We start from the raw sequence: 23,603 nt of genomic DNA, 5'->3' as shown, positions 1-23,603 counted from the left end.
AGGGGCAAAGTTTTTAATTGTTGACTTAACAAGAAAAAGACTACAGCATATTACATGGCATTGGGGGAAAGCAGAAGAAAATTTCTCCTATATATGAAAGGTATATAAAGATAGACTGGTAACATGCTTTCAAACTATTGGACTATTGTCAGAGAGCAAAGACTATGCCAAATTATCCATATAATAGGCATGCATTAAAAAAAAAAAAAAAAGATCTGGCTTTACTTTGTAAATTCATAGGCATTCAAGAACGTCCAGAAAGATGACAGTAACCATTTTTTCCAAGACCCCATTTTATGTGATTCTGCACACTTCAAAAAAAACTTCTGGTCTATATTTCTGTCAGTCATCTATACTGAATTGCAGCAGTAACATGCTCATCATTAGGACTAACATGGAATTAAGTAAACAAATAACAAAACATCTTAAGCCAGAATAGATGCCAACCCTTAATTAAGAACTGAAAATTTACTGTGGGAACCTCAGATACACTGGAGGTATATTACAAAATACTGGCTGGATGTTTATGTTAAGAAATACTGTGCTGTAATTTGCCTCTCCCTTGATTTCTGCATTTCAAAACTCGACTCTGGCTCTTTTAAAAATGGTGTCATTTTTTGAAGGCAAAAATATTCTTTTATTCATGTGAAAGCAATCATTTTTGAAATTTACCTGTAAGATAAAAATGCTGTTAGAGAACAAATTGATAAGGTATCCATCAAGCATTGATTAAGCAATTAATAAATATAAACTCTATACTGAAAGCTCTGTAGAATGGAGAATGCCAAAGAGAGAAAAGACATGATCCCTGGCTTGCAGGCATTTATTATTTATGCTAGCATTCACTTATGTATAGTACTAAGAAATACACTGACAAATACAAGTTCCCAAGACATCTTACCAAAAGTGCTCAGTAAATAACCAGACTATCCAGGAGGCAGCGTGAGGTCTGATCACACAGGTAGATAGTCGATAAAGGCAGAATGTTTATCCTATACATTAGTAGACCATCTAGAAACTTACCTGCTGAATATCTAGGCTGGTGATATCCATATGGACAATGAGGGCTTCCACATTTTCCATCAGCTTTTTATCTTGGAAATGAACAATCAAGTCTTTCATTACTTGGGGTGTGATCCCCAACAATTTATCACTTAAAATATATGGTTCAAGGCACTCCAAAAACACTCCTTTGGCTACTGAATTCTCACTTAATTTATCATACATTTGGCTAAATAAAAGATCCCTGTAACAGAAAGAGAAAAAAGTAATTTTAGGAACATTCTAAAAATGTATTAAATTCAGTTGGTTAAGTAGGTCTCATTTTTTCCCTATTTCAACTTCTGCATGAATTTATTAAAAACAGTAACAATATATCCATAGGGCTTTCTACTGTAAAACCCTTTTTACAGGCAAAGCATCTCAACCTTCTCAATATTTCTTTTATAAATAAGAGAAGTAAGAGAGGTTAGATTGCTTGCTGAAAGACACATAGTGAGCTTACAGAGAGGCTCTGATCCTAGCCTCTGGCCTAAATCCTGAGCTCAGTTTAATCCAGCACTCTGCTTCTTTTTACCAGCAGTATTACTGATGGGAGAGCAGGTGAGGAGGGCAAACAAGATGAAGCCAGGGAAAAAGGATGATTTCTTATTTACCCTGTCCTCCTCCTTCGGATCCACATACTGTATCCCTAGTACCTGCAGTCAGCTTCTTTATCTCACTCTAACTAACCTGCTTCCCCAAGGTATTGGGCAGTGACTATTGACAGGAGAAGGAAGAAACATTTTAATTTTTAATATATATAACTAGAAATAATTTTATTGTAGAAACAATTGTTTTAAAAATTAGTTTAAGTGCCTTACTTCCTATTTCTTCCATAAACAGTCCATAAGTGGTTTTGGTTATACTCAGCATAAATATTCTGAATTGTGTTTTCAGGCAGCATTATATGATAAACTTATTCTAAGTTGGCACTCTTATTATTTGCAAGTTTGCAATTAAAAAATATACCTTTCATTTTATTTATGTGGTACACACAGGCACACGGTTGTAAGGGTCAGGTCACAGTAATTAGCATATCAATTGCCTCACACATCAATCATTTCTTTGTTTCCTCACTACTAGCTATTTCGAAACACAGTATACAATCAGCGGTCAAACTCAGTTGTTCTACTAAAAACTCTGCAACATTAGAAGTTATTCTTCCAACCCAGTTACACTTGTAACCAACCCCTGTGCACTCCCCTTCTCCGCCCACCCTTCCAAGCTCCTGGTAAGCACTACACTTCTCTCTCTACTTCTAAGATCAATTTTTTCTTAGCTTCCACATAGAAGAGAAAATGCACAGCACTTTTTTGTGACTGATATTTCACCTAGCTTTCCAGGCTCCTCCATGTTGCCACAAACTGACACAATTTTACTCTTTTTTTTTTTTTTTTTTTTTTTTTTTTTGTACTGGGGATCAAACTCATGACCTTGGACCTAACAGACAAATGTTTGAGCCACTGCGCTAAATCCCCAGCCCCAGAACTTTACTCTTTACTCTTTTTATGGCTACACAGTGGCGTGTGTGTGTGTGTGTGTGTGTGTGTGTGTGTGTGAGACTCGTTTCCTTTATCCAGTCATCTGCTGATGCATGAAGCAGACTCTGTCTTAGTATGGTGAACAGCGCTGCACTAAATGTGGAAAACACCTATCTTTTCAACACAGATTTCCTTTCCTTTGGACGCAGACCGGATAGTGGAACTGATGGATCAGACAGTAGTTCTAGTTCTAAATTTTGAGTACTTACACTGTTTTCCATTTTGGCCGTGCTAATTTATATTCCTTCCAAGAGAGTATAAGAGTTTCCCTCTCTCTGCAGCAAAAATTACTACCCTGTCTCACTCATAATGCTTCAATAGGATGAGACATCAGGATTTGCTGAACTACTCCTGTGCTGGACCTATCACGTAATTCTGCTATTTTGAGTGATATCACAATGAACACATCTACATGCATAATCTTTCCCATTTCGGAAAGTTTTGAGTTTTTTTCCCCTCCCAATTTAATAAGTATAAACTAAATAGTATTATGATTTTTAAATCTTTGATAAGAAGTAAAATGGAGTATTTCCCACTGTATTCATTTATAAATTATACTGTCTTCTATCAGTCATTTATTCGATCTTTCTGCTTTTTAATATAAAAACTATGTTAAATTCTATTTATCAGTTAAGATCACTGATTTATTTTATCTAAATATACTTCATTTGTATCAAGTCAACTGTGGAAAATGGCAGATGGCTTATCCACATGACAAGTTCCACAAGATCAAGGAAGCTCTTGAAAGGAATGGGACAGGCTTTGTCCCCTCTAAATGTTGGGACAAATGGGAAGTAGTCTGGCTGTAACTAAACTAGAATCACACGCCACCTTTCAGTAAACAGCATTTGCAATATCCTGGGGTAAAATCCATATTTATTATTTTCTCAAATGTAATTTTTCCATCATTTTCCCCTTGGCTTCACATTTATCACAACATTTTTCATATTAGTTTCATTTTAATCAATAGTTCATCACATTATTTATAATTACCAATTACTATCCAAGCAAAAACACCCTGAGATTAATGAAGTTTTATGCTAAGAAAAAGTCAGAGTAACAAAAGTAACACTAATAAACTCACAGAAAATGTCATATTGGCTCGCCTTTGTACTGTGTAATGTACTATTAAGAACGACATGCTAAGAAAGATAATTATATAGTTCAGTTCAGGACAAAAAGTCTTAAGAGAATTAAAGTTAAAAATTCAGTAAATACAGTATAAAAGTTGACAGAAAAGGCACTCCTGTGACAAAAAGCATGGTGTAATGTTGATAGGATTAATGAGAAGACTACACATTTTCTTCTTAACCAATTAGAAGTTATAATACAGAAATAAGAAAAAATAAAACTCAGTAACTCCAACCTACATCTCTACCTCAAAATAAAAATGAATCATCTAAGACATGGTCTTATCATTCCTGGAGGGTGTTTACTAGGGTAGCAAAAGAAAGGGGAGAGAGTAAATTAGATACAGAAATAGTTTTTCGCTCTCATAATTTTCTGTATTTAGGCATTATTCTCTAGGTGTTGACTTTGTTTCTTTTTTCTTGGAATCGGGGATCAAACTCACAACCTTGTCCTTGCCAGGCAGGCGCTTATGCTATTGAGCTAAATCCCTGGCCCTGCCTTTATTTCTCAGAATTGCTGGTTTCATTCTTACTGCCTACCATTTGAAGTTTAGCCTCCTCTAGCTAGTATAACAGAAAAGCCATCATGAGTAATAGAAAGCCATTGAACAGCTTTCTGCAAACTTCCTTTAACTAATTCAGTAAATATAATTTCTGGAGTTTATTGAGTTTATCATTTAAGGTTCAAATAGAGAAAAATGGTTAAATTCACTTTGTGTATTAGCATGTTTATAATTATTAAAAGGTGAAGAGTAGCTTTAATTATGAGGTAATTACAGATTCAGAGACTGTTTAAAGGAAACTGGGGCTGTGCCGATCAGAACACTTGCCAGTCTCTATTAAATATACAGCCAGAATCAAGTGAATCCCACTAAATGTAAGTGAGGTTTAAACAATTCAAAGTGAATTTGGGCTGGGCTTTTACTCATAAAAGTGAAAACAAATTGGGTACAATGGTATACAGCTGTAACCCCAGCACCCTGAGTGGCTAAGGGAAGAGGCTTAACAGTCTGAGCTCAGCATGGGCAATGCAGTGACTAGTGAGACCCTGTCTCAGGGTAAAAATTTAAAATGGGGAAGGCTGGGAGCCGCTCGGCGTGAAGGGTCCACCTCGCAGTACTGAAGCATCCACACCCCACAGAAGTATGCACACACATATACAAGTTCGGTGGACTTTTAAAAAATCATGCTCAAAATTCAAGTTTCAAACTGCGGTCAGTCTATGAAAAGGACCAGACAAGCTGGACGAAGCACCTTCGAGGTCCCGCTTCCCTAGGAGGTCAGAAATACATTATGCCTGCTGGCATTTCTCTCTCAGATCTCCAATAACAAATATTCCATTTGTTTCTGGCCCATCCCAGAAGAAAACAAGTCTCAAAGAGTCAGGAAAAATTTAAAAGAAAGAAGTTGATTCAAACAAACATTCTAATTTGGTGAAAATCCAGGTAAGAGGTCACTTTCTGTAGTAAGAGCTATGATTTAATGTAGAAATGGATGCACTCTCAGCAGTCAGTAGGTTAAGTCAAGCTGAAGAATATTTGCTTCTTCAAATCAAGAACAAAGGCTTATATCTAGAACATTGTTGAGAATAACACAAAATACTTCTGAAAGAAAAAACCTAATTTTTTCCTTTACCCTATATTATCCTTCATTTTACAACTGTTAGGGCCATTTTGAGTTTATGCCATTGTAAGAGCACTCAAATGTTCGACAAAATGACCACAAATCACTGTATGGACCAGCAGTATTTAATTAATTCAGCCATCAAGTCATGAATAGCTACTTTATGGCAGGTATCACGCTAGGTAGAAGTAATCAATTTTATTCAGAGTAGAATATATCTTCTTATTCTGAATAAAATTTAGTCTTTCAGGTCCCTCATTTCATCATATTATAATTATCTCAATTTAGAGATCTGAGTTGACTGCAGATTTGAGTGGAATGCAGTACTTAGTATTAGGGACATTTCTTTATCTCGATTTCCTTATCTGTAAATGAGGACATTTCCTCTCTTAATTGTAAGGATTAAATGAAACAAAATATATATAAAATTGATACATAAACTATTAATGATGTTTTTTAAAAACAAGATAACAATAAAGTGATAGTGAAAAGTGAGATAAAGAAAACACCCGGTTAAGGAAAGATGGGTTATCAAGGCCTTGCCTTCTAAGAGGCTATGATTAGGTTACTGGGTACACTGCCCATCAACTCAGAGTTAGCTGGCTGCTCCAAGCTGCAGTGGTATTTCTGGCCTTGTTACATACAAAAAACTTCTCCCATAGGTGCTTATAAAGACGGCAATACACCGTATTATTATTATAAAGACATATTATTATTATAAAGACAGAAATACACTGTAACATTCTCTCCTTTTTTTTTTTTTTTTTTTTTTTTTTTTTGAGACAGGGTCTCTATGCAGTTCAGGCAGGCCTTGAGCTCACTTTGTAGCCCAGGCTGGCCTCGAACTCGCAACGATCCTCCTGTCTCAGCCTCTTGAGTGCTGGGATTACAGGCATGAGCCACCATGCCCAGCTAACATTCTCAACAACATCCCTACCATAAGCACAATATATTTCATTAATCATATATAACATGATACTTAAAATGCTGGAATAAATTTCAGTCCCAAGTAAGCTGAAATGTTACTAACTACGACTCATTCAAAGGTCTGACACAGCAAATAACTACCATCCTGACAGAGACTTAAAGTTCTAATTATTATTTTGTGTGAAAAGTTGAATTAGCACATGTTCCTTAATTTATATAGCTACTACTAAATCAACAAAGGCTAACAGAGTTTATTTACACTGATGTCTTTTAAATAAAATGAATTGAGCCCTTTAGATGCTGTGAACTACTGTTTTAATGAGAGTTCATATGCTTTGAAAAAAGAGAATAAATACAGTACACAAATCACATCCTTTTGACTTTTAAGATCCCTAAGTGGTGGTGCTCTTCTGCTGACTCTGTTCTTTGCTCCCATTAGCATGCCACATGCATACATCAATGATACACCCACAAATACCTCTCAGAAAGGTTAATTATATAAATGAACTGAAAAACGTTAAAGAATGAAATTTTTCTAACTTAAAAATAAACCTACCCAGGCAAATTTATAGCATTCGTGGCAATGAACTGTGCATAAAGAAGATGCCACCTGAGTTCAAAATAATTGAACTTGACAGGCAATGCATACTTACTTTCTCTGCAGTAGAAGGCAGTAATCAACGATGACAGGCACCGTGTCCTGCAGAGGAAGCATAAAGACAGCATCAATCCCATGCCCCCATCTAAGGCCCACTGATAACAGATGAGGTCTGATTAAGATGCAGCCTATTAAGATGATAAAACTTGGGACCACTATGTGGCACCATGCCAAATCTTAAAAAATTCAGTGGTTCTATTTCTGGAAATTTATCTTAAATTTATCTTAATTTATCTTAAATATATTTAAGAAAAAAAGTAATGCAGTAAGGTGTTTACCACAGCTCTGTAACAGAAGAAGCAGGAGATGGAGGGGAGGGGAAAGTAGAGAAGGGTAAACAAGATATTCACTGAATTTCAGTACCCATATTGGAAAAAATGAGTAAATTTTGCTAAATATGTATATGAAATTATAGAGTTTACAACATTAAAGCAAACACTAAAAAGATGGAATTTATCTAAAAACTTTGTAAAGAAAGAAAAAAGAAAACATAGCAAATTGTAATGGAAAATAGTTGGTCCTATTGGTGGCTCAGGTGACTAAGATTGCCACAATTCTCCAAACCAGTTATCTTCAGGTTGATTTAACTTCTTAGTTTCATAATATTTTGATTACTTTAAACTCATTATGCATGGACTCATATAATGTAAATGGAAACCTATAATTTTGGCCTTTTTCAAAGGAAATACTTTGAGAAAGAAAAGGCAGTTTATTATAACTGCTGTCAAGCATCAGGTTTCAATAGTAGTACATGTTTCATTTTCTGCTGGTTATAGGGGATTAGTTTCCTTTTAAAAATCCTAAAAAGCCTAGATTCTAGGCCAAAAAAAAAAAAAATCCTAGTAGAAGGAGAGCAGAGAAATGGGGAGGGAGGGGGAGATGATATTGCATGCTAATATCTACTAGAAAAAAGGTCAAACTAAGGTCCCCTCTTATCTGACAGAGAAATGTGAAGAAGGCCTGCGATCCTGAAAGGATTATAAGAGCTATCCAGGGCCCATGCTCCCTTATCACCAACATTACTCCTGACTAGATTTATAACTGTACTTAGATTTCAAAATATGGAGTCAAAATCATAGACTTAAAAAGGTTCAAGGCTGTATGAAGTCTCACCCCGAACGAGAACAGCGGGCTAAGTGACGGGGAGGGGAAGGAGGACCCCTGAGGAATGCCGAGGGAAATCTATTAAACATCCTTTAAACTATAGCTGAACGCCTGAAAATAAGGACAACGCTCGGGGTCTAAAAGTAAAAAGAGGACCAAAAAACCAAAGCAGTAAGTCCCCAAGTTGTCACTGACACTATCCTGTAGGTTTGCTAGTTACAGAAGAGTTCGGGTTTTAATGCCAGAAAGACGTTGAAGCCTCCCCAACCCCCATGACACAGGGAGCTGAAGCAGACTGGGGGCCTTGAAAAGCTGCAGCTGCAGTTCCCCCAGCACGGGAAGAGCACCGGCAGGGTTGTCTGTGGCAGGCAGACTGTCTCTATCAAGACCCTCCCCTAGCTGGATGCAGGATTTAAACTCAACACTATCACCTTAGTACGGGAACAGTCTAGCCAAAAAATTATCCATAAAGGTGACCCTATAACGAATACTCCTGACAAATTCAAAAACTCCTTTGAGACAGTCCTGAAATCAGACAAAATTAAGTACTACCGATATTTCTGAGTATTGAAGATGTGCACAAAATGCAAAATTTGAAATGATAAACCACAATGAATGCAATCAGGAACAACACACACAGCAGCAGAGCTCTCCAAAGCACCAAATAATATGGTTAACTGTTAGAAACCATATTTAATATTATGAAAGATATAGCTAAGAAATGAAGTGTCTATATCATGTAGATAGACCACAAGGTTCCATGGAGAGCAAACATCAGTTTATACATTTGTTCAGCTCACTGTGGTGAGTTCACGGGTCTGAAAAAGCAAGAGCAAAGACAGAAGGCTGTCACCATCGGCAAAGAAAGAAGCAGGGACTAACTGATGACAGGGATGGCACCCACACCTAAACACAAGGTTCCTTCATGCTTCACATACACCTCACACGCCACCTGAAGGTGCTTTTTTACAGGATTTTGAGTGTACTTGCATTCTGTCTGCAACACAGTATGTGAAGTCATACATAGAATTTTCCACTTGTGGTGCTACACCAACATTCAAAAGTTTTTTTTATTTTGGGACATGTTATACTTGAGACTTGGGAACCAGGGATACACTCAAACCTGTAGTAATTTGAAGTTTAAACCTGTGGTTAAATCTGGCTTAAACCTGTGGTAATTTGAAGTATCTGGCTTAAACACACAGATTTCTAACTTAGCACAGAAAACGATGCATTAGAGTAAAACTGTCCAAGGATGAAAGAAAGAAAGAAAGAAAGAAAGAAAGAAAGAAAGAAAGAAAGAAAGAAAAAAAGAGAAGAGAAGAGAAGAGAAGAGAAGAGAAAAGAAGAGAAGAGAAGAGAAAAAAAAGAAAAGAGTGAGCAGTCAATAATGGCCTAAATTCTGGAGAGGCCTGATTATGAGATGGTCAGAGGATAGAAGCAAAATCCAGTTCCAGTTCAGACAGCCATGGAGGTTTTAAAATAAGAGGAACACACATTCACATCTTTTGATGGGATATAAAGAATTTTCAAAGAAAAAAAATGGTCATCACTTTAAAAACAGTGCTGAGAATGAATGAAATCTGAAAAATGTTTACTGGATTCAGCAATTGGGATACCGCTGGTATCTTAAGTAAAAAGATGTTTTAACTATTTAATTAGACAGTAAATACAGTGGTGGGTAGGACCCAGCCTGCAGAGAATTTAGTACTGAGCAAAGTACTGGGGTGGGGAGCAGAGAGAAAGGAAAGGGAACGAGGAAAGGAAGGAGGTGGCGAAGCAGAGGATTTGGAGAAAGCAAGAGGGGAAATGCCAGTGTATGCATAACTGGAGTCCCTAAACAAGAAAATTAAAACGAGGAAATGACGAACAGTTCAATATATACTGCATGAAGAAATACAAAGGAGAAAATGACATAAAATGCTTACACTGAGACTCAATGCTATAAATTTGCTACATTCCAAAAAGAAAGAGCCAGGAAAACACGATTTGTGATTTGAGAGAGGAAAAATGCCGAGGCCAGCCTCTGATTTCCCCACAGTGATACTCAATGCCAGAAGACGATGGAGAAATACTCCCAAGATCCTTAATGAAAGTCAAAGTATTTTTCAATAGAAAGGTTGGAGACCAACAATTTGAAGACATAATAACTCAAGGAATACTGTTCTCATGAACCCTTATCAAAAAAGTGCTTGAGCAACCATGAAATGACTGGGAAAATTATAGTAAGAAAGGGTTGAGCTTTTGACCTCCAAACCTAAGAAGGGGAACTATTTCTTTAATCTCTGTTTTAATTCAGAATCCGTAACTGGCCAGTAAGCTGCTTCTCTTGTTAGACATTTGTGTGTATTTAAGACTTAATAAAGAAGGCAGTGTGGATATGCAAGTAAAAAGCTGAAGTCACAGAAAATCCACATTTCAGCCTGTTACTGAGTGAGGAGCAGCCTGCTTCCCTGCACTGGGACTACGAGACATCTGCCGTGTGAAGCTGTAACCTCTGGCTTCCCTATCTCATAGGGATGATCTGAAAAGAAATGGGGCAACAGATGCTGCAGATTCCTTTGCTTTGCAGAGCAACGGCATTAATTCTCTCAATTTATATTTGAAACAGGCATTCAGGTGATAAAAACTTGATTTTACAGACTTCCATGAGCTGTCAGAGGCAGGCGGTGCTCGCTCTCTCTCCTATTTCCCTCACCTCCAGCCATTCAGGAGAAGCAAGAGTCACACAAGGGAAACGTCTAACACTTCAGTGTGTTTGGTTTTTCAGTCACTCTCCACATGTCCTTTTAATACAACAACATATGCCTGCAGCTGTTATTATAATGGCCCTAAACGATCAACTCTCAGGCAAGCATTAAATGTAGCCCAAAGGAGAGCCTAATAAAAATTAATAAAAAACTTCTTTAAGATCTTCTAAGATATTATCTTTGAAATCCTTTTAGCTTGATTCACATTAACATGCCTTATATTTATTTGTATCTCAACCCTGTTTCATAAATAAATATATATGGATACAGTATAAGAAAATAACCTAAAATACTGCTTCCATCATTAAGTGACCAGCTTCTGAGTTTGAGAACACCATAAATCAAATGAATCAGTTCAAATGAATCATGTTTACCATGGTTATCCTGAAATTAATTCAAGTATATTTTCACTTTTGAATGTATTTAATTGTCTTCCAAAACCTAATAATTACTTTGTCCTCTGTATTTCAAAGTGACTAACAACTCTGATATTACCAAAGAATAGGGTGATTATCCAAGGTTATTAAAGAATATTGAGGAAAGAAACATAGTTTAGTTTGTACAAAGTCAACTGAGATCCTAAGATAGACGGCCTGAATCTATGATATTGGGGAAGTCAACCTCTGCATGTGTTCACTTACTGTAACATACAGATAAATAATTAAAGTCAGCTTTTAAGTATATTCAGGAAGAACATCTACAGGAAAATCAACTAGGGGGCAACTGTAATGCACCAAGAGAGACGGTGTTACATGGGCTAGGACAGCAGCAAAATTCAAGGCAGGATGTAAATGGTTGGAGGAAGAGTCTAGGAGCAGACGTGAACAAAATGGAATAAGTGAAAGACAAGAGTCCCCCAACGTGCTTTAGGTATTGATGCAGTCATTCACTGAAAGAGGAATGATCTGTGAAGGAAACATTCCTGAGTTTTTAGCACCTATAAAACATCCAAACAGTATAAATGGGCAACTAACTACAGACCTCCAAAACTCAGAAAAATCACCCTGGCAGGAGATACTGCTCAGCCATCACTAACAGAGAGAATGTAAAGTAATGATTCTTAAACTTTAATGTGCTTAGAAGTCATTTGGGGGGCTGGATACAAATCTTGGCTATCAATCTCAGAGTTTGATTCAGTAGTTATTTCAGGGAAATAACTCAAGAAAAAGTATTTTTAATAATATCTTCAACCAATTTTGAAGCAAATGGTACCCAGGAATCTTGGGAAATGATACAAAAATAGAACATAAGAACACTTTAAAGAATTTGAATGCTTATTGGTTAAGAAGAAGAGAAAAAAGAAGACAGAAAGCAAACAAGTAGCCAGAGGGATAAGAGAAAATACTGGAAAGTATGACACCAGCCCTGCCAAACAGACAAGCTGTTCCAAGCAGTCAGTAATGAGCTGGAAAGCTGCCACAGGCCTGTGATGCTAGGGGGAAGCTGGGGATGTAACTCAGTGTGCAGGTCCTGCGTTCAATTCACAGCAACTAAAAAAAAAAAAGATGTTAGTTTGTGGAAGGCTACTGAGGATCAGTAAGATTTAGGAATGAAAGGGTCTGCAGAATTTACAGACAGGGCAGAAATGGAGACATCCCTGTAGCTATTTGGCTCTAAAATATCCCTGCAGCTATTCGAAACAAGAAACATCAGACATCAGGGACAGAGTTAGGAGAAGACAGGATCTGTTTGCTGCATCTGACTTTAAGGTGGAGAACCTTGACCTAGACATACATAAATGCAGTGACGCAAAAGCAGAAGAATCAGTGAGATGTGTGAGACAGAACTTTGAACTCCTGTGATTCTATCAGTTATACAATAACAGGTTCAAATCTTTCCTCAAATAGAACCCAAAACATCACAAAATTTTCTGCCATTAAACAGGATAAAATATTGATCAACATTTGGAGAAAGGTGGATGTGAACAGCATTACGTATTTTGCCCCTAAGGGAAGGTGAACCTCACCTAAAGATTAAAATTGAGGCAGCAGGCGTGACTGCCACCTGCTGGCAAAACACAGATTCTCAGTTTTCTGACAGATGGAAACCACCCCTAATAGAAATTTCAGCTAACTGAATCGGAGGCCACCTGTGTACTGTAATAGTTTCTTGATACTGACATACAATCTCAGATTGTCTCACTCAGCAAAGAAAGTCTTTAAATCACACCCATCAGCAGACGGCCTCCCTTTATTTGAACACATTCAATAACAGGAGGTCCTAAGTCCAAGAGCTGTTACATCATCAGGTCATTTTAAGCTGAACGGCACTCTCTCCTAATTTCTACCCACTTTTCCTAGCTTCACCTCTACAGCAGTAGGTAAATTCCATACAGTAGGCAGGTTACTTTTGCCTTCAATGAAACAACCAAGTATTACAACTGTTCTAAATTCTTCACAGTTTTAGTTGTGGGGTATGGGTTTGTTGATAATTCACAAAACACCTTTCCAAGAGGTTCCATCCCCGAGAGGTAGCCCAGTGGTATTATAGCTGTCTTTTGTCTCAGCCTTAAGACCCACGTGGCTCTGGCTGAATTTATGGACAGCTAAAATCCTATCCAGCAAGATCTTCTGAATCCAGTAATATTCACATGATTTAATTATTTGAATCTAATGTAAGTCTTGGCGTTTATCCCTATTAAATTTCACCCTGTAATAATCATGATTGTATGTTTTTGTTGAGGTCAACTTGAACTTGATTCTTGGTGTTATCTAACAGGCGGGTTACTAATTCTTCATGCAAATCAATATAAAAATTTGGATATGAGGGTTGGGGATTTAGCTCAGCAGTAGTGCAGCTCCTGTCTGGCAAGTGCAAGGCCCTGAGTTCAATTCCTGATACCAGAAAAGAAAAAAGAAGAAACAAAAGGAAAGAGTACTAAGATTAAACTACCAACAAAATCCTTTGGGTAGAGATGTTTATTTAGCTGTAAATTAACTGAAATTTACTATTTACTAATCTATTTCAGTAAATAGGAAAATGGAACAATTAGACAAATACTTTAATGAAATCAAGATGATATGTCAGGCATTCTATGAATATGCTATCCTCATTTTCCAAAAAGGCAACTATATGTGTTTAACATGATCGTTTCAAGGTAAACTAATGGAAAATGTTCACAAGCCATACAGAGTTATCAGCAAGCAGTTTGCTAAACCAAATCTTTAAAACAAAATTTAAGAGCCAAACTACATAACTATACTATGGCTATGTTATGATTAAATATTTATGATCAGGCACTTAAAACAGCAGATCTGTGGTTATGTAAGCATTTTACCCATTTTAACAGGTCGAAGAGTATCTTTCTCTGAAGAAAACTGTTCTCCTGAATGAAATAAACTGTCTCTCCACCTAGACATCTGCACTGGATCAAGCTACCTTACTGAAAGCTGACTCCAAGTCCCCATCAGATGACTAACAGTGACTCAGACCAGACCTGGGCTTCCGATCCCACTGGGTTATGAACAATCACCACGAAACTGTGTGTGAAACACACACCAAGCTCCAGCTTTTCTCTTGAATATACTCACGAGAACGTCTTCATTTTAAACCCTTCTTGGTGCTCGTGAAAAAGATGAGCAGTAAGCACTGCTGCTCAGTGGCACAGTGCGACACTCAGATGTGGCTCTCAAAGTTAGGTTTCAAATCCTCGCTCTATCATGGACTAGCTAAGTGACCCGCACCAAGTGATTTAACCTCTCTGAGCCTCGATGTCATTTATGATTGTGAGAAACACCACTTCCCGTCCTTCAGAGATGTAAGAGTTAAATGAGTTAATATGCACAAACGCTGGTTTGCATGTGGTTCAAGAGTGTCCCCCAAAGGTTTGAATACAGCAGCTTGGTCTCCGTACAGGATATGGTTCTCAGACAGTTTCATACCCTTTCTTTCTGCCATATATTTTCCTCTTAGGTTGTTTATCTTTACAATTTTTCTGGGCTTACTTCTCCTCCACTGAAAAATTTAATTGCTTCATTTCAAAACACCAAACACCATCCTCCTCTGACACCATCCAACTCTTAACTGCCATGTCTATCCTTGTGTTCCAAACTTCTGAGCATCAAATGGAAGTATGAATAGGCAGGACCTTCACAGTTTTCACCTAAATATTTCTGTTAATATGTAAGAAATACTTTGACTGGAGTGAAAACTGACCGTGTGCATTACCTTCACTATTGCCCAGGGCCTAAATTTGACTGCCAGCACAAAAAAAGAAAGCAAGAGAGAACAGACGATGTGACATAGACCATTTATGACTGTAAAGTCTACCACCTAGTTCTTCCAAAAATTTGCTCACCCTTGTTTAGACACTCAACTATTTGCTAAAAGGGGAGGTAAGGAAGAGGAGCTACAAGGACAGAGAAAGAAAAATAGATTTGCAACAAACATAATTGGAAACTAAAAACAGAAAACTAGAAGTAGAAAAACTTGTGCAATAAATTTACATATCTTTACATATCTTGGCTTTTATTTACATTAAATTCTAAGATAAACTGATGGCCTTTTGTTAGCATAATTCATAGATCCCTTTTTTTCACTGATCTATATTTGAGTCCTAGGTGCTCCAGAGAGAACTGCACTTACACCTTAGCAGTGTCCTCCCCTGGCTACTCTCACTGACGTGTTAGTCAGCTGCAAGGCGTCAGCCACGGTGAGCTGTTAGTTCACCACCTGTCCCCTCATACACACTCCCTTTCCTTCCACATCACTAAGAGACAGTCCCCAATTTACTCACGTGTTCCCATTGGACTACATAACCACTGCTTCAAAACCCACCATTTCACCAAGCCTTGAAAGTTTTGAATACAAAAAAAAAAAAAAAAAAAAGAAAGGAAGAAAGAAAATAGCTGTCTTATCCAAAAGTATACCTGAAAATGCTGCTCCATCACTTGGATTTTCCCCTGTTCTGGGCACTTTCTCAGAGCACGATCTGCATAATGGAACAGGATTTCTACCATCTGGAAGGAAAATAGCCTTGCACTGAAGTCAAAACATGTCACTAAAGTTTTTCAGTATGTAATATTTGTGTCCCTCCTAAATAACACAAGATCGGGCTTTGTTATTGGATTAATAATACTATTAGAACTTTTAGTAGCTTTATTTCCCACCTTGTTTTTAATCCTGGTCTAATTTCTTTTCACCTCCGAGCTAATATTAATTTGCTTATCTTTGCTAAGAAATATCTCCACATTCTAGGTCTCAATAATACCTAAATTGCTCAGGAAACGAGAATTGAAGTCAAATTTTTCAGTTGTCCTTTGGTGAAGTCTTTCCCTAGTGAGCCTGCATAAGCAAATGACTCATGAACCCAGATCCCCAGGGTCTCTTCCTTCTTTCTGTTGTCTTTGAGCTATTTTGCGCTTTTATTACGAAAAACTGACAGTGGGCGATAAAATCAAAAAGCATTGAAGTTGATATCCGAGAATTATAATCTGACCTATTTTTATATATTGTCTCCATAATTGTAGCTGATTATTCAGTCATGTCTAAAGAAATTAGCAAATGCAAAGCAATCTGCACTGCACCCTAATGAAGACCCCATTAAAATACTTACCCGATCTGCAACAACTGCCTTTCTCTTACTGACGTCCCCTGATAATCCTGCAGAGAAACCAAGTCCAACATAAAACAGAAGTTACTGCACATCCTCAGGAGAGAACCTGTGTTCTGCCCTTCTCTTTACAACCTGTGCTAACAGATATAATTAGAACTTCCCTTAGTATCAAAAGTGTTGGCAAACAGGAATACTTGGTATCTGTCAAACCAGGTAGCGTATCAATATACTTTTGTTTTCATGGCAAATTTTCTTATGAAAGAATTTTTTTTACCTACCCACTACTGCTTTTGCTTTTCCTTCATGGAAAGACCACGCAAGGGCTAAGGCTTCCGTGAGGCAATCTTGTTTCAAGAGATGATCCACTCTCTAAAATGAATAACGAAAGGAGTCAGACCTCTTTGATCAATCATCAGTCTCCATCTACTTTCTTTCCATAATTCACTGCTTGGGAGCTAAAATTATTTCGATAGCACTGAAACATTATTTTAACACTGAATCTTTTCTGCAGGCTTATCAGAAGATGCCAGTTACTATTATATTTCTAAGAAAAATAATTTCATAAGCTAGTACATTAATTTCTTAAGTACAGTGATTCTATAGGCTACTATGGAGAGCCAAGGGCCTAAATACGAAGAGGGGAAACAGCAGCAATGTCATTATAGCAGAAATGGTAGTTCCTTATCACAGTAACAGTCCCACCTCCTCAGTAATAAAGTCCAAGTTTATTTGAGACAGCAATATGCCAGCTAAAGGAAATTCTCAGACTCCCCTTGACTTGGGGCAATGTAATAAAACTATGGTCAGCGACAAGTGCAGTGTCCTCTGCTACCATCTGTGATGTCGCCTTAGGAGGTCAGGGCCTGCCTTCATTTTCCCTTCCTTCCTTCCTTCCTTCCTGGATTGTAAAAGCTGTAGCAGCTCACTGGACTGTAAATTACCTTGAGACTAGAATTCAAACACAAAGTTGGTGGAACAGGCTGACATATTCAAGACCAGGAAGCTCCACCCAGTCCAGGATTGTTTACTTCTGGTTTACTTTCAGATGAGAAAGAAATCTTGTTTAAGGCCTTGCTATGAATTTCCTGATGTATGTAGCCAAGCCTCACACTAACTCATGTAATCATTTTTAGGAAAGTAAGTACCTAATGGTTATAATGCTTTTTATGTTAATTTTTTCAAGAGTGGAAATTCAAATACTCAGCAAAGTCAAAACAAAAATGTTTTACTTTGTGCTTTAACTTAGGGTTTTCTCATATAAGAGAAACCATGTGACATATAAGTTTGTTTGTCTGATTTGCTTCGCTTCATATTATTGCATGAAACAGAGATAAATCTTTTGCAAATGGGAAGGGGGCCAAGAAATGGAGGGCTGGGGAGACAAGAAGTGGGAAGTGGATGTACAAGAAACCAAGATACGCTGGGTATGTGTACCAGCTCCACAATAGAAGCTAGCACTATGCACTGCAAACGCACTAATATACTAATTTTTTAAATAAATGTTACCATCCCATTAACTCCATGGCTCTAACACAAAAAATTACTTTGATCTCACCTCTCTCCAGCTTCTCAGCATCATTACATAGACTGACTGAAAAATAAAAGAGAAGGAAATTAAAATGCTCATTTTTAACAGATTTGTTTGAAGACATGATTGTCTCACATCTGATTTTAGATTTTATTTTTCACACTATAATTTAGAAGCTTATCTTACAATTTACTAAAGTCTACGTGTTCACACAGAAGAGTAAATCAAACAAACATTGAAAGTCAAAGGAGTTAACACCACAGACATGGAAAAAGAAAAGCCAAGCTCTCATCTCCCTTTCAACTGATTTGACAATATTTTGGTAGACTTTCTTTTCTTTTTTAAAATTGATTTGATAATATTTTTCTTTCTTTTTTTTTTTCCTTTTTCGTTTTTATCGGTACCAGGGATCGAACTCACGACTGCCTGCTTCCAAGGCAGGCGCTTATGCCACTGAGCTTAAATCCCCAGCCCCTCTTTCTTTTTTTTAAAACAGTGCTAGGGATCAAACCCAGGGATTCATGCATGGTCGAAATTTTTAATAATGAAAAGTTGTTTCTCCATCTAAATTGAAAATAAGTAAAAGCTCAGGGACAAATTGATACATAGAAAGTTCCTATCCCAATGATTTCGATTCTAAGTTGAATGCCTCAAAGCATTTTAATGTAGACTAAACCACTTAAACTAAATGCCAGGCCAATTGTATGATAAATACATATAATTAGGTATCCTCCTTGTCATTAATACAAATGTTGAGGAAGGTTATGAAACTATATCCCCTGTGCTTGCTTCGGTAGCACATATACTAAAATTGGAACAATACAGAGAAGATTAGCATGACCCTGTGCAAGGATGACATGCAAATTCGTGAATCATTCCATATTTTTGCATATATGTTTAAGTGTATAGGATTGATAACCATATTCCTAAGTTTTTGTTGAATAGTTGAACAGAACTGGTTGCAGTCTCACTGTTTGAATCCCTACTTTATATGCTCCACTTTAGCATCCTGAATAACTATGTGTAACTATGTGTAAGAGGACAATTTGTAATCATTAACTAGTGATTTCTTACTGTTTATTTTTTTCTTTGAAAGTATGTATTATTTCTATCCCTTTTCTGTTTAGTCTTTCTTTAAATTAAAAAAAAGACACTACAGTACCCAGTGCTGATCATGGAGTGTCATGATGTGAAATCTAGCAATACTATTATTCTTTGTTCAGAATGATTTTAACCTGCTTTAATTTGTTTAATCTAAACATAAGTGAAGATATGGATAACTGCATGTATGTTTAAGTGTATACGACTGACAACCATATTACTAAGTTTTTGTTGGACAGTTGAACAGAACTGTTTGCAGTCTTGCTGTTTGAATTCCCACTTTCTATGTTCCATTTTTGTATCTTGAACAACTATTAGTAAAACGATAATGTAAACATCAACTAGTGATTTCTTACTGCTAATTTTTTTCCTCTGAACATATGTATTATTTCTTCCTACTTTCTGTTTTGTTTAGTCTTTCTTTAAATAAAATTTTTTTAAAAATTAAAAAAGAAAGTATATCCCTGAATCAAGAAAACAAGCACTGACACACCCATCATCTCAGTACTCTGGAGGGCTGAGGCAGGAGGATCCCAAATTTAAACCCAACCTGGGCAATTCAGAAAGACCCACATCAAAATAAAAAGTAAAAAGGTTGAGGGCTGCAGCTCATGCTAAACGTCCTATCTGCTAAAAGTGGAGGGAAGAAATCAACTCACTAAAAATTGTGATTACATAATATTAAGTTTTGGGCTACTGCGTGTACATTTGACAACACACTGTCCCTCTTTACCACAACTGCCTCCAGCTCCCGGTTCACACAAATGCCAAGTGAGAGAGTGAAAGGGCTTACTTTTGTCCCCAGATAAAAGATCTGACCACCACAGCTACTGATGGACTGGTAACAAGCCTTCTCTCCAACCAAAGCCTGAAAAAAAGTTAACCAGGTCAAACATAACATTCATTATGCTTTAAAGAATGTTGGCTACAGCAATAACATTTTAGGTCAACATGGTTTCTCCCCACAAGTCAGAGGTAAAAAAATGCCAAGCAGCCACCTATCTGACAGTGGAAATGCTACAGAAAAGACAAGAGTTCAAGAAGCAAGTCTCTGGTTACATAAGAGCTCTTTTGTTTTTCAGAATAACTGTGGGGAACATGCCAATGTTTAAATCTGAAGGAAAACCGTGGCAACCTGCACTTCACACAGTGACAGTCACTGCTGCTGGCAAGAAATGGGGCTGACTGAAAAACAGCACCTCCAAGTTCTCTGAAATAAATATCAACATAAACCCCAAAAGCAAACAGGAAGACAGCACCGTATCAGCAAGCCCAGCACACAGAATAGACTTTGGCTGATAAAACTGGGACCCAGACTTTGGCTCTGCCACTATCTGGCTACGATATTAAACAGATTTGAAACTTCTGACGTTGTTTTCCCATCTCTGAAAAACTCTGGATCATTTTTGTGAGGCTTAAATGGGTTAATATTTATATATCTGTCAAAATGTAAGTGGTCAATAACTGAAACCTATGACATTTTGTAACACTTTTATTACGGGAATTGAAAAACGTATACAACAGTAGAAAGAATAATCAATATCTGAATATATATCCACCAATGCTTCATGAATGATCAACTCATCACCAATATTGTCTCATCTATATTTCTGCCACTCCCCTACAGATTTCCAGATTCTGCAAATTACTTTTATAAAAATTCAGTATACATTTTTAATGAGTCTTTTTAACATAATTACAACTCCATAATATACTTGGAAACATTAATATAGTTCAATATCAAATATTCAGTCAGTGTTTGGACTTCAAATTGTGTAATGGCAACTGCTGAGATTTTTGTTTCTATTTTTGCCAATAAAATATAAATCTAGGATCAACATCACATATTGGACCTGGTTGTTAACGGTTATCAGATTATCTCTTGATCTGTAGGTTTTGCCTCTATTCTACCAATCCTTTATTTCCTTGGAGGTTGCTTTGTTGGTAGCTGAAACAGTTACACCTTCCTACCGCTTGGATTCTGCTGGCTATCCTCACAGACCTGTTGAACACCTTCCTCCATCCTCTACATTTTCTCCAGGAGGCTTAATCACATTGACGGTGTTTGGTATGTTTGGTTGGTTGGTTGGTTTAGTTTGATGGCAGTACAGCTTTTAAATATGATGTTAGCTGTAGGATTTTTGTAGTTTCCCTAGATTATGAGTTTGAAAAGTTCCCTCTAAGTCCTAGCTTGCTAAGTTTTTAAACCAGAAAGGATGTTGAATTTTGTCAAATGCTCTTTTCTGTATTAATGGAAAAAATTTTGGAGTTTTTCTTTTTTAGCCTACTAATATGGTAAATAACATTGATTTTTAAATGTTACCTTGGAAACAGAGGCAAAACCTACAGATTAAGAAATCTGATAACCCTAACAACCAGGTCCAAGGTCACTTGATCTTGATTTATTTTTTTTCATTGTTAGCTTCTATTTGGTAGTTATTCTGGTATGGATTTTCACTCATGAGATTATTAGTCTGTTTGTAGTGTTCTTAAGTTTTTATTTTGTTTTGTTTTGTCTTTTGAGTTAGGGTTTCACTGTGCAGCTCAGGCTGGCCTTGAGCTCACTTTGTTGCCCAGGCTGGTCTCAAATCTAGGATGATCCTCCTGCCTCAACCTCCCCAGTGCTGGCATTACAGATGTGCGCCACCACACCTAGCAAATTTTTGCTTTTATTATAGTTTACCTAGCCTTAGAAAATGACTTGAGTACCCTTTTTATTTTCTAGAAGACTTTTGTGTAGAACTAGTATTGTTCCTCACATTTGTATCTTTTTAACATCTTCCATGCCTCTCTCTTTAAATTTTTGGACCTACAGACCACCACTTTAATAACTATTATGCCCTTGTCTGCTAATTCTAACATCTGTGCTAGGTCTGAGTTAGCGTTTTTATCCTTCTTATAGATTGTATTTTTCTTCTTATTTCCATGTCTAATAATGTCTGACTAGAAGACAGAGATTGTGAATTTTACATTTTGGGTTCTGGAAATTTCTATTTCATATTATTCTTCTTACACTTCATTCTGGGAGGGAGTTACTTTTCCTTGGAAACAGTTTCTTTTCTGATCTTGCTTCCAGGGCTCCTTAGTGGGGACCAGAAGAGTACTGACTCAGTCCCAACTCCCCACTACCAAGGCAAGACTCTCTGCACCCTCCTCCATCCCTGTGAAGCAGGACGCTGTGCCTTCCAAAGCCTGGTAGGATGCGAGCTCTGCTTAGCCCTGGGGGAGCACTGGACAGAGTTCCCTCAAAACCTTTCCAGTGGTTCTTTCTCTGCCCTTGGCTAGGTTCCTTATAGCATTTGCTAACTAGTAGTCTGCTCGCTTCTCAGAGAGGACACTAACAGTGTTGTCTCCAGTTCTCTGTCCTACAAACTCGGCCCGCCTTTGCCTTCCTGCAGTCTCACTTCTGTTCCCCACCCGTGGAGTCCCCCGGGTACACGGCCTGAGCCCCAGCCCACAGTCTTTCAGGGCGCTCAGTCACTGTGCTCAGATCATCCGTTCCCTAGTCTGTCAGATTCCTGTCTATTATGACAGATGTCTTAAAAACTACCACATCTACTTGCCCCCTATTATTAGCTTTATCATTATTACTGGTTATTTCAGGCAGAAGATTAAGTCCAATCCCCATTACTTCCTCTTGGCTAAGAGTATAAAATCAAAGTCTAGTGGTATTTTTAATAACTAATCAAACTCCTAAAAATACCTGAGTACGGGATAATAATTATTATTACTTGAATAAATTCTATTGCACTACCATCTTCCATTCTGGATTTTCTTGGCTTTTAGATTACAAGACTGGAAGGCCTTGTCATAAGTATTTTATGTTCTAAAGTTATAATTATGAGAGAAGTTTAAGCAATGCCTACATACCATGCTGCAGACACTCATTACGTGTGATCATCATTACTACTTAAGAAATTAGCCAGAAGTCTCACAATAATCTAATTTTCATGTTTAAAGATTCGTGATTTAGGAAACAGGAGAACATTCAGTGACTTAACTGTAAACTGCCTGTACTAATTGTGTAAGGTCATTATTGTAGCTTCCCATAATAGGATAATATTATGGTTGGTGGTAACTTTTGTTTGTGTCCTCCTCCTGCCGTGGGGTCCTGTATGTTATCTACCACCTGCACCTAAAGAATCTTCTGTCTTTTTCTCAAAGATATCTTTGCCTTTCAATCTCTGCAGCTTTCACAGCTGGTCAAACCTTTAGCTTATTACCCAAATATTTCCAAAGCCTCCATGTTAGGCAGACAGTCATTAGTAGGCCTGAGGAGTCAGGGAGAGATAGTATGCTTTGCCAGTTATAGTAAGGAAAAAAAATCAAAGTCTCTAGTACATTTATAATCGCTTCTTAGGTCTCAGCCTTAAGGCAAACATAGAGCTCAACGACATTCTAAGGTTATACCCTGCACATTTCTGCAAGTAAGATACCTGGCCACCTGGCTGGCTATTTTCATACCACGATACACAGCTTTCCTGGGTGCCATGGCCTACACCCAATGATATCAGAAACCATAGCATTCTTTAAAGACCCTCCTTCCTTGGACTGTGACCTAATTCTTACATTACTAAGCCCCACTGAGAGGACACTGGCCACCTAAAAGGGACAAGGAAGACATTTTTGAGATAATGATGATGTTC

General features: G+C 37.4%; 1 protein-coding gene and 1 non-coding gene across 4 annotated transcripts in view; one reads left to right on the top strand and one right to left on the bottom strand.

Moving 5' to 3' along the window:
• Vps8 (VPS8 subunit of CORVET complex) overlaps nt 1-23,603 on the bottom strand; it is a 193,082-nt gene that overhangs the window by 119,804 nt on the left and 49,675 nt on the right. For all 3 annotated transcript variants that reach the window (XM_063261176.1, XM_063261177.1, XM_063261174.1), the window contains exons 16-22: nt 19,751-19,825; nt 17,884-17,919; nt 16,607-16,697; nt 16,329-16,375; nt 15,643-15,732; nt 6,916-6,962; nt 1,024-1,246 (exon numbers count right to left, since the gene is read on the bottom strand). In XM_063261176.1, coding sequence (XP_063117246.1) covers nt 1,024-1,246; nt 6,916-6,962; nt 15,643-15,732; nt 16,329-16,375; nt 16,607-16,697; nt 17,884-17,919; nt 19,751-19,825 — 609 coding nt within the window. The remainder of the gene's footprint in view (nt 1-1,023; nt 1,247-6,915; nt 6,963-15,642; nt 15,733-16,328; nt 16,376-16,606; nt 16,698-17,883; nt 17,920-19,750; nt 19,826-23,603) is intronic.
• On the top strand, nt 18,638-18,743 carry LOC111753648 (U6 spliceosomal RNA). Its single transcript, XR_002788436.1, has one exon. It is a non-coding gene; the product is annotated as a U6 spliceosomal RNA (small nuclear RNA).

Source organism: Cavia porcellus, unplaced genomic scaffold, assembly GCF_034190915.1.
Source record: "Cavia porcellus strain 051 isolate PalLab524CR breed Dunkin Hartley unplaced genomic scaffold, mCavPor4.1 scaffold_14, whole genome shotgun sequence".
Taxonomy (NCBI): Eukaryota; Metazoa; Chordata; class Mammalia; order Rodentia; family Caviidae; genus Cavia; species Cavia porcellus.
Note: the sequence above shows the minus strand (reverse complement) of the source record. Positions and strands in the feature narration are given on the sequence as shown.